This window comes from Pieris rapae, chromosome 10 (assembly GCF_905147795.1).
Source record: "Pieris rapae chromosome 10, ilPieRapa1.1, whole genome shotgun sequence".
Taxonomy (NCBI): domain Eukaryota; kingdom Metazoa; phylum Arthropoda; class Insecta; order Lepidoptera; family Pieridae; genus Pieris; species Pieris rapae.
Genome location: NC_059518.1, coordinates 5,696,457 through 5,709,080, shown reverse-complemented (window position 1 = coordinate 5,709,080; position 12,624 = coordinate 5,696,457). Strand labels below are relative to the sequence as shown.

The 12,624-nt window shown below is 30.6% G+C and overlaps 1 protein-coding gene across 1 annotated transcript in view; it reads right to left on the bottom strand.

Annotated features, from left to right (window-relative positions):
- Positions 1-12,624, bottom strand: part of LOC111004471 (laminin subunit alpha-1) — a 131,125-nt gene that overhangs the window by 90,431 nt on the left and 28,070 nt on the right. Inside the window, exons 2-3 of the mRNA XM_045629929.1 lie at positions 8,996-9,170; positions 8,569-8,734 (exon numbers count right to left, since the gene is read on the bottom strand). Coding sequence (XP_045485885.1) covers positions 8,569-8,734; positions 8,996-9,170 — 341 coding nt within the window. The remainder of the gene's footprint in view (positions 1-8,568; positions 8,735-8,995; positions 9,171-12,624) is intronic.

The window sequence follows — 12,624 nt, the reverse complement described above, 5'->3', positions numbered from 1 at the left end:
CTGATTTTATCATTGAAAATGATGATTAAAATTTTTCTTGGAAAACATTTGCAAATTAGTTATGTTATGTTATATAATAATAAAATTAAATATTTCCTCGAGTTCATGTTTGTTATTACCAAAAATGTAGCCTTTTTGAACAAAAAAAAAAAACACATTTTCAGTTATAACAAGTTCGGATTTTATCATTGAAAGTGATCATTAAAATTTTTCTAAGAAAACATCGTAATGTAATAATATTCTGCCAGTGCTAAAAATATTCAGATCTAATTTGCACATTAGTAATATGCAAAATACATTTTTCCTTTAGTTCATGTTTGTTTTTACCAAAAATGTGCCATTTTTATACAAGAAAAAATACCAATTCGCCCTATCACTCGCTACTATCCTGATAAGATATCGGTGATAAGCCGCCTCAGTGTACCGCGTAACTTTGAGAATGATATACATAAAAAAATCTCTAACTACATAAAATCGGGTCAACGTTTATTGGCGTTGATTTTGACCTCTTGCATTTGATATAATGTCAAAGGCCGATGCTGGTCCAAGTCTCCAGGAGGTAAGAGTAGAACCTCGATACTCCTACGACAAAAATAGAAGTAAAAGTAGAAGTCTGGATTTCGTGTATGTAAACTCAGCGTACGTTGGAAGTGTAAATGATGTGAACCAAAGTCGGTTGGAGCCTCCTCCTACTACGTAAGTAATAAAAATGTTTTTTAGAAGAAAGTCTATATGAAGAAGAGAAAACAAACAAACAAACAAAAATCATTTATTCATATAGGTAACATAATGTACACTTATGAACTTCAAAAAAAAGGAATATTCATTAAATTATTCTAAATTTACTGCCAGTTCTCAAATCGAGGGCGTACAACGGAAGAGAAGAACTGGCAATAAACTCCCCGCCACTCTTTTTAAACGCCAAGTTTTTTTTACACAATGTTTGGAGCTGCAACCATTACACCATGTTCCATATGACATATTGAGTAATAAAGAATAATAAAATAAATTAAAAACAAAGATTTGTCCTCTATCAGCAGGAGGCATGGTGAAATGGGAGCACGCACTTACATACTCGTGAGAACTACACGCAAATACGAAAGACTAGCTGCTCCCGCGAACTTCATTCCTCCTTAATGTGATTTTACTTAGCCTATCTTTTTAGTACATTTACCGACATGGAACATTTTGTTATGCTACCCCAGAGACTGTTCGGTTTTCCGGAATGAAATCTTTTTAGGTTGTTCTGTGAATTTTTATCTATATAAACCTCAGAGTTCACAACGTAAGTTTTAAATTAAGAAATAAAAAATAGGGGTGGATCGTAGAGGGGTTTAAATTAAGGGTTATACATATGGTTAGACATATATACATATAGGTATATATAAACATATATATATATATAAACATATATATATATATATATGTTTGTATGCTGTATCATAAAAAAATTTAGGTGTGGACAACCCATAACATTTAAGGTTATAAAAAATATATGTTGTCCGATTCGCAAAACTAACCGAAATGTACACAAAATTTTACGAAAATCGGTAGACACTTTTATATATTAGATTGTGGCAAATATCTTTCCAAAAATATAACGTATATATTCATTAGGTTTTAGGTTTATGTAAGTACTACACTTTAAAGTATGCAACTAGACGGTTAGAGTAGCTTCTCCGCAGTCATGGTCAACGAGACAATATCATGTGGATTGTTATAATAGTTAAACTTTTAATAAACCTGCCCAATAATAAATAAATAATATAAATACAATTTATTTATTATCTTATATAGAGCAGTACATTGTAAAGTAACCATACTATTATTATCTATGAAGCTTGGCAAAAGGGCTTTGTCTATTACCGATATCGTATTATCTATGAAGTATGTATTTCGATAAACCACGTTTTATCTGCAGCTATGAAACATATTTAATCTCAGTCTTAATAACATATTTTTGATAAACACTAAAAACAATGTTTTTTTACGATAATGAAATATAGATTCCAATATTTTGTATCTGTCCTATTGAATGTTTATTTAAAAGTTTTTTCAAAAACACCCGGAACTAAATCCGCGTTATATTAATAAGAGTTCAATTTTCAGGGTGATCAGAGAGCAGTACTGGGCTTGTTCGAAATGGCCAATGGGTCAACGTATACTGGCCATCACTGTTGGCGTTCTTCTTGGAACCGTCATCGGTCTTACCATCCTCGTGGTAATCAGGGGAGACGATAACAAGTTTCCGGACATCTTGAGAAGAGCGCCAGTAGAAGACTGATTTTTTTTACAATATTTTTTTTAATAACATTTCAATGTTGGAGTATTGCTAGCCGTCATACTGTCCAAAAACTTCAGGAAAACCTTAGTTTAATGACTACGTGTGAGCGTGTGAGAATGGGGAAAATAGTATGAAAGTTTAATATAAAATAAAAATGATTTAAAATCTAAATGTATATAAAGATTAATAATTAATTTATAGTAGCAAAAAGAGGGAAGAAAAGAAATTAATTAAGGAACAAATGAACATACTTCTTGTATTTATAAGGCCTAACTTTAGTTTCTCGATATAAAACGTTAAAAGTTTTGAGTACAAGCACCTTGATTTTGTTAGCAAAATGTATATTTTTGTTATAAAGACTACAAAGATAATATATCTGATTCGTCAAGATAAGACGGCTTATCCCAGCGAAATAAACAACAGTTTTCAATTTATTCCATTATGATACGGCCATGGAACATTCTAAAAATAAACTAGTGGGTGTTTGTCAAACATTCAGTTTTCTAATAATTAGTAAATTAAGGTAATTTTAAATAATATTATTTGTAAAAACTCTTTGTCTACATTATCGTCCAATAGTTATAATCATTAATGTTAAAAAACTTAACAATAAATCATTTATTTTTTATGCCTTTACTTTATAACCGGGAAGTATTTTTTAGTTTCAAAACGTAAAATAGATTAAGTAGTTGGTTTTTTAAATAGGTTTCTAACTAGAACTACTTATCTATCTTATGTGTTCGTACCAAGTAATTAAAAGTTTTAGACATCAGCGCTACGAATATCTAAAATTATACATTGTGTTTTGAGCTTTACAAAAAAATTAAATACATTAACTTAAATACTCTATTTAAGTATTATGTTTTTAAAAGACTGGTTACAGCTTCAGTGTAGACGTTTGAAAATTTTCTTCCGATCTATAGAAATATAGTGTAGTGGTAATAAAGTTTTAACTAAATGTCTCATAGCATCCTTCAATCTTAATACACTGAAAACGGAAGTAATGAAATTAAACACAATTCGAAAGAGAGATGTTGGTTTTTCATTTGAAATTCATATTTTCTGTATCTAGTCTTCTGTGACAAACTTAAATCTTGAGAGGAATTTGAATTTGAGATAAATAGCATTTCGGCTCCCACATCCAGAGATATTACTTCAATCTTATCAAGTAATATAAATAAAAATTAATTTCTAAATCCGAATTAAGGAGGAATTTTACATTTTATTCTAATCTAATTATCTTTTTTTATCCTAATATTTATTAATATACCTACCTACTACGTTCACAATTGTTTACCGTAATCTCTTTAATTTTAATTTTTTTCTTATTAACTGGAAAAAAACATTAATCAACTCTAATTAAATATTTAGCAAGCGGCCTTGTTAAGAGACATTATCTTTGAGGAAAAACAATATCAAGATAATATTTACATAAACGTATTGTGTTGGAAAGGAATAATTATTAGATGTATATTGTATCACTTTTCATAGAAAATAATATTTTGACGCTTACCATAAAATTTAGTTTAGTCATGAAAAGTAGTTGAAACAGTGTCATAAGCGATCGATTTTTTTATATGGGAGGTATAACTATGTTTTTAAACTTTTTTAAAATTAAAAATTATTAACATTTCATACTATAATTTTAATGGCATTCCAGATTGCGTATAAATAATATGGAACCTGTTAAAGTTGACAGGTAACTTGATATTTTAATTTGTATATCATACAAGCGTAAACAAAAAAAAACACAAACAACATAAAAAAATATACAAACAGAGACAATGAAAAATACAAAGCTTTACTGCCTGCTTACTGCTGCTTTTCTTCATTATTTAATACCCTTTAAGTACTAAAGCCTAAATTACAGGGAATGAGCGCACGTTGGACAGCCTAATCGTTGGAAATTCAAGATTCATTGCCATTTCGTGACCATACGTTTATTGTATAAAGTGTTTTTAAATATATACGTATATACTTATCGAACATAAGCGAACACAAACTAATTTTATATGTGGGCCTTTATTTTTTTTTCCTATATTATTTGACGACTTTCCGTTAAACACGACTTTGCCTGTGTTTTTATTACAGGCTTTATTTTTCTACAGGTTTGAAATTATCGATTAATATGCGGTGAAATACTTAGTAATTAAGTATTTTTTTTACTTTACTCTTTTCACGGAAATTGTTAATATGTAAAGGTAAACTTAGAATTAACTTAATATCTTTTTCTATTGACGTTCAATTGTGTACTTCTACCTATTTGAAGTTACATATTTCGAAGTGGAGCTTCAGCATTCACATCGCTAATCTCAACGGCTGAAAAGCAAATTTCTATGTAAATCTTTTTTTTATTCTATAGTACTCCCCTGATCTGCAGATCTACGTTAAAATATACATGACCAGAACATAATACACAAAATAACCAGTGATGTCGGCAGTCTTGAAACTAGACAATTGTTAAAATTTCTAACCTATATTTATTATAATTAAACATTAATAGTAGTATGTATATTAAATAAAATACAGATAATATAATTTTTTCTACAGCTGTGATACTTTTTGACATTCAACACCCTTTGTCTTCAGTCACCGTGACCAAGCACGCGAAACGTCGGGAAGAATTTAAAATTATGTATAATAATTATAAGTTTATAATAATATTAAATATTAATTTAACAAATACAGATAAGTTTTGTGCAGAATACAAAATGTTAACGTCATTTTATTTAACTTATAAGTTAATTTAAATAAGACTAAGAGATTATTTTAGCTTTTTCTTCTGAGAGTAAATATCGACGCGAATATAAAAAATCTATAAAATTCGTAATCAATAATATTGCGTAAACGCTGCTTGTTAATTAACTTAAAAGGGCAGAATTGCGAAGGCAGTTAAAACACCAAAAAGCAAATTAAGATTCGTATCTCGGTGAAAAATGGCGCTATACTGCTGCCTTGTGGTTTTCATTAATCATGGGATCTTTATTATCCTCGTAATAATGATGAAATAAAATGTCATGACATTTTACACATTATATGGAACACAAACAATTTATATGCGCTCATAAATTATAAAGTATAATAACGTTTAAGATATAATTGAAATACGTTGATTAACATTTTTTCTTTAATTTTACTTACCTACTGAGTACACACAGTGTTAAACACTGAGTTAATTGTATTAATAGTACTTTTAAGAATCGGGCGATTTATATAAACCCCTTTATTATCTTAATTTTTACATCTAACAAATGATTTTCAGCAATTAATAACGCAAAAATTAATAACATACTTTACATATATGGAGGACAAAGTCTGTAAACATCACGACACATTTCTTTGAAAGAAATATTTCACGACCTTAGTAAAAAGTTAAAGCGAAGTAACTTGTACTATGGAAGATATTTGCTAAGTAATGGTCACTCTTAAATAGATGATCAATATCGTTGATAAGCTATTCGTCGTCCATTGTTCATCGAGCTATTGTTAAGCAACTTATCTCGTATAAAAATAGCTAACAAACAAAATGTTTTACGCAAGGTTGATATAGATATTGGCGTAAATAGTTATTTCAATATGAACTTAATGAAAACATTTAATTCTAATACAAAAATGTTCATAAACGAGAAACGTGAGTTGTGTAACATAGTACTATTGAATTAAATTTGTTATAGGCTACGCTTCTCTATGACTTCTATAAAGTTCTTTGAGCGCACGAAGGTAATTTTTTTATGGAAGAAACGTCATGAAATCGTCATTTGCAGCGTTTTTGTCGATGAAAAAGGAGAGACCGATTGAGAAAGAGTGAGAAAGAGAGATCGAGAAAAAATACACGTTATTGGCTGATGTATTTGTTTATTTGTTGACTTTAGATGAATTCGACGCGTAGTCTCAATTCTGAATCTTACCCAAAGACATGCTGGTTTTTTTACAATGTACTGTCGCACCTTAAGAGTAATAAGCAGAGGTGATCTTGCGGTTTGCGAGGCTCCGGGCGGCAGGTTTACAAGGCCCTTGGTCCGTCGAGAGCATATGATGCGAAATTAGGCATAATTTGTTTTGTTCGGGTATTTTGCCATCAAAAATACTTAAGTTATACAAATAAATCATATTTGAATTTTAAAATATTTTACATTGAAAAGCTTACAAAATTAACAAGTACAAAGATGATACATTTTAATTTGCGGCTTGTTAAGGCTTAGGTAATCTTTCATTAAAGCATAATAATCTAATGAATGAGCAACGTCATTTTCGATTGAAATATTAACAAGGATTGAACGCCGATCTTGCGTCTTCGAATTCCTCAGATATACTTTAATTATTATAATTAAATAATAGCTTTAAAAAATACTGATGAGCAAATATATAAATAATTCGTCTCTCTTATCGTTCCCTGTTTCTTACGTTTTTTAACCTAGTTAACCTTAACCGCTTTACTATGTTCCATCTAAATAGGCCTTTGTGTAAGTGATTGCTACAAATTCTTAGATAACGCCGAATGGTCATTCATTATTTTTTTATTGACAAGAGAAGGATAAAAACCACTTAACCAATGATAAGTGAATGTAAGGGATGATAATAAATTTCAAATACTTGGCCTCCCGTGGTAGCCCGACACAAGGAACACACAAAAAATATTGCCTTTTGAATTATTTTACTTAAATATTTTGGTATTGGTAATAAATGCATAGCCTCGGGTTAGGTTTCTGTCAGAATTTTGAATTATACTTTAAAAAGACAATTGATACTTGTTGCCAACGAATAAAATTAAAAATATAAATTTAGCAAAGAAAAAATTCAATACACGATTCAGTTGTATGTTTTTTTTTTAAATAAAACCAAAGACAAGTTAGTTGTATTTGCTGAAATGTCAAATTATACCTGAAACTTTGTAAAGTTTTAATACTTAGTTTTTTTGTAAATATCAAAAGTAGATTTTTATTCTTCGACGCATAGAAAAATATACATACCTGGGTAGAAATAAACATGTCTACTTAGTAAATTTAAAACATCACATTATGTATTTAAAAGAGTTTCACTTAATACTCTGCGAAAAAAGGTAACATTACTTTATTTTAATGATAACTATTTAAAAGGTTGTAATTGGTGCCGAAAATGCCGCCATGTTGCGGTAATTTTTCACGGGGCGGTTCGTTTGATCAGTTAATTAGAGCCGCCAAAGAATTTGCCAAATACCTACTAAAATATACATTTTACCTCAAGTAGCTATAATTTACTGCGTATTTAAAATACTTTAGAACTAACAAAGCGCTTAGCTTAGCGAGAAAGATTCAGGGTTACAATTTCTTTCACAAAAAGTTTTATGACCAACATGCATTGTGTTATTAATATTAGTTTAGGTAAATTTCAAATATCATAAGGTTCGTTCAATATAATCTTTCAAGCGAATTAATGGCGCCAAATCAAACACGCATTCCCCAAAACGGGACACTTCCACAGATCACTTTAATTTCGTATATTTCACTGAGATGGCGCGCTCACAGAAATAAAACAGAATGTTATTTACGAATTTGTTCGAATTTTTTGTTATTGACTTGATGCCGTACAATACGTCCTCTTGTTTATAAATAACATATGTTTAATTCTTACAAGTGAAGAATAATAAATGGTAGGTTGGTAACACTAACTTATTTGAAAAACATTACCTTGTATCGTAAAAATCATCGCGTATTTCATTCATATTTTTTTTTAATGATTTACTAATACACTAGCGCGTATTTTTCGAGCCAGTCTGTAGAAGCATAACAGTTGTAAAATTGTGATTATTAAACGCGTTTCATTTCGGTAAAGTGTTTTTCAATCACAACAATCTTATTCAAGCCAGACGCTTATAACGACGTTGTATTTATCTACTATTACGATTTTAGTCAGACTCGCCTACGCACCGTCTCGCGGGGATTACGTAGTTATATAATATTTATTAATACGTTACATATTTAAGTCTCTCTACCAAGAAGAAAGGCACATAATATTGTCAGTCGTACAGATTTGGAGACTTTTTGGGTCTGAGGCAATCACGTTTCCTTACTGAGTTTTCTTTCCCTACGAGAGTGTGTTAATTGCTCAAATAGACAGAAAGTCCATTCCTGCATAACCGGGGATCGAACTTGCAACTTGGGGGATGACAGTCGCATGCTTATGACTCGTTGCCAACACTGCTGAATAATCAAAATCATTGCAAATATTGAACAAGAACTGGATTTAACAATTGACTGGATTATACCTAAATTTATAAATAATAGCAGGTTCTTCTATCAACTCACATCAGGTAAAGTGGCGATTAGCTCAATATGTTTGTACTCTTCTCCGACAGCCATAGAGGGACTTTGCCACCATGTAGAAGGGTCTCCATCAATCGCCAGGATTGGAGGATGCCGTCTAGAGGCAGGCCCATCGGGACCCTCACAAACATCACATGCTATGCCACGCCTGAAAGAAAGACCATATATGTACCACTATACAATACATACATGTTTGTATACATACAACAAGGCGCACTGCAATTATCTTTTTTTGAATTTCTGTACTTAATTTTATCTTTCATTGTTAATGTTTTACTACGTAATAATAAATGATTCGATCTTTAATATTGTAGAACTGTGTGAGTGTCTACTAGATGACTAGTAGTATTTATGAAAATATACTATTGTATGTGCTTTTACGACCAGGGCAATGCAGTAAGACACATACTTGCCAGGCGTCTCCCGGCAAAATTCTTCTGTACCCATCTCACCGCATGTACCATTAGCCTCGATGGTAGAGTACGGCGCAGCGTCAAGCGGAGCGGGGAGCAACAAACCCGCTCCGCTCGACAACATCACCTCGCTTAGCGTCGTACTACGTAGGCGATCAAGGAGGGCGCGACCTGAAAAAGACACATTAAATTAGATTTCTTTATTACGCGTAAACCCAGATAGGATACCAGGAATCATGGATTTAATTCCCGGCGTATAAAAATAACACAACATCCACATGATCACTCTTAGGTTTTAATCAACATATTTGCAAAAAAAGACATAAGTTTATACAGACTAAAAATGGTATTATTAATTTAAACAGGCAATACTGATATAACGTAAACTATTCAAGTTCAGTAATTTATTTGGCATAACCTGTAATCTATTGGTCACTTTTGACGTTTAACTTTAAATAACGTCTGGGTTAAGCTGAGGTTAAATATTCTAGTGTATATTCATTAATCTGCGATAAATTTGCTTCCACATTATACGTATTGACAAAGAGTAGTTTCTTAAAATATAAGTTTTTTTAATTGTATTTTTATTTTGGTATTAAGAAAACAATAAAAAATAATATGTTTTTTTTCTGTGTATTAATAAAATCATAATAAAAATGCACAAAAGCTTTTAGTTTGAATACAAGACATTTTCTTTTTTTCACTAAATTTATATTTTTTGTATATACTGAGGATTATATTATTTCACAATTGTACTATTTTATCACTTACAATCATTTGATCCGAAAAATAAGCGATTGGCATATGACTGTATAAAATAAATTGATATATTATCGCCCACATTGAACTGTCTTAAAAAAGAGTGAATATTATGAAAATAAAGTTATTATCAATTTAATTATATCACCGCAGGCCTACCTGTCTGTCTTGTAAGACCACCGGCTAACCGCTGATGATTAATACAATTACAACATAATTGCACTCAACATATCTGTTATATATTTTTGCGCTTGATACATAATGCATAACTATACAAGTAATATTATAAAGTTAAGAAAAACTGTTATAAGTTGAAAGGTCAACATATAGAAGGGGCCTAGAGGCATAGTAATGCAATGTAATTCTATGCTTATAATGTAGCTTAAATTTATTTCATTTTTTTCTCCTATTATTTGATTTCGCTAATCCTGTCCATATATTATAGAAATTTATTTGTGTACCAAATAAAATAACCCTACATAATCTCCCGCTTTGACTAAATAATACGGGTGCAACTAAGATATATTGAAAGGTAATAGGCGAAGATATCACTCCCATCAAATAGTTATAGGAATTTCAGCCTTCGTGTAAAAATAATGACGATAAGACATTCGTTTAAAAATAAACAAGTATTCTTAATAGTGACAAACATTTTACACAGATTCACACATACACAGACATCTGAAGTAAACTTTCAATATACAGTCAATAATCATTGACCTTTATTATCATGAATAATTTTGTTTAATTTTGTTATGTTAAATAAACATGTATTGTCATTGTAAATAAGATCTGAATTTGTTCGACGTGGTCAGGAAAACAATGTTTATTATATTTTGTGTTTTACAATAATAAAAAATATATTATGTATAATAAAATTATAATAAAATAAATCATGATTCATTTGTTCTTTACATGTGTTTTAATAGTTTTGTGTCTCTCTTAATAGTTTAATTTGTTCTATTCGTTATGTTTAAGTATCTTAATGTAATTTTGCACTCCTTGCGCTCATCTTTTTTAATTTTTCTTAAAAGGTTGTTTGGATGAGCTAATTCGAAAGCGAAAATGCCGCCCTTTGTATTATTTAATTATTATAATCTGTACTGGTTTTCGCAGCGTAGCGTTCAATAAGTAACACTAATAATTTAAATGTAGTTTCATTAGTTAATATGAAATAAAAAAATCAGCAGACCTTTTTAACACAAAAGGGGATAAAACAAAACACAGGTTAGTGTCGGAAGCAGGTGTGTCGTTATTCACACAGCCTCCATCTGGTTCACGAAGCCTTTTTTTCTTTTGTTACGCTGCTGTAGGCTTTGTCGTAACCATTGATTTTCAATTAAGGTTCAAGAGGTAACTAGAAATCATCATAAAATAATTGCCGCTCACTTATGGCACAATAATTCATATTACGTAATTTACTAAACGATATTCAATACGCTTCTTATATATGGACATCTTAACGCTAAAGCCTCGCCTCTTAGCTCAAATGTGTGTTTAATTAAACATAAATTACCAGCAAATCGATATATTTAATGTGACTAAAAAATTCTTAAAAAAATATTTTAAAAAATTCAGGTAACTTTTACCAATAATGGCTTTGTTTGTTGTTTCATGTTGAATATATGTTTTGATTTACCGATCTCGAATCTGTGCTTTGTAAAACTGTTATGTTATGTTTCTGATTATATGTGTATTCCGTTTTGGCTTTTGTGTGTAATGTAATTGTTTGGTAATTGTTTAATGTATTAGCTGTAGGAATACTTAAATAAATAAAATAAAATAAATTTAAAATAAATTAAGCATTGAATAATAGTGAGATCTCGTTACAATATAGGATATAAGATATTTTATTAACAGAACACTAAACACATTCTAACATCGATATACTACAGCCAATGTGTCGAAGCTATAATAAAAGCAATAAATATAATGAGTTTTCCTGCCATCTTCGCTCAGTTCTGGTCAATAAAGCTTACGATTTATACATCCTTACTGCGCCTACTTGTTGCATGAATATTAGAGCACCGAATGGGTAAATATTGCAAATGCTAAAAGCCTGGCTACGTAACACTTTATACATTTAGTTTAACTAAGTCATTTGCCGGCCTTTGTGAGTGTAGATTAATAGGTGGAAGAAAAATTTGGTAGCCCGTACGGGTGAGCACGTAAATCTTACGGCTCTCGAGATATTGTCGCGTCGGACATCAATCCCATAGTTGTATGAAAACAATGCACTTGTTACTGCAACAACGTTTTGTATATACTGTGTAAAGTCCATGTGATGTACACTGCAATTAACGACAAACCCTAAAGCGACGAAGCCTTTGGTTGGTTTAGTTTGTCTTCTATACAATGAACCACTCCACATAACATTACCCCAACTCTCAATAACGATAATTTAATAATAAATACTTTTTAAGTGGCTGAACTTAGTTAAAATTTTATTGTCCTACCCCTAATAAACTTAACTATCGGCGTCATACGTACCGAACTTTTTAAGAAATTCCTTTTTTTGTTTACAAATTGCTTGAAGCGCTTTATCACGAAGATGCCTCAATATTGCAAGATAAGTAAACAAACTAGTTAGAAATAAACTTTATCTTTTTCTTATACAGTTTTTTTTCTCCCCATTTACTGATTGTCCTTTCCTTTGCTGGTCACTTTGTATAGTTCTAAAAAATCTGCTCTAATTAAGAAACCTAACTAATTCTAAACCATCTACATCTCTAAAAAAAGGAGGCATATTGACTTAGCGCTTTCAGACTGATGAGGTAACTATGACAAATTCATCAGATGTCGAATCGATTTCTCATCAAATACAACTTACCATACCAGTACTGTAATGAAATACAAGACAATAATG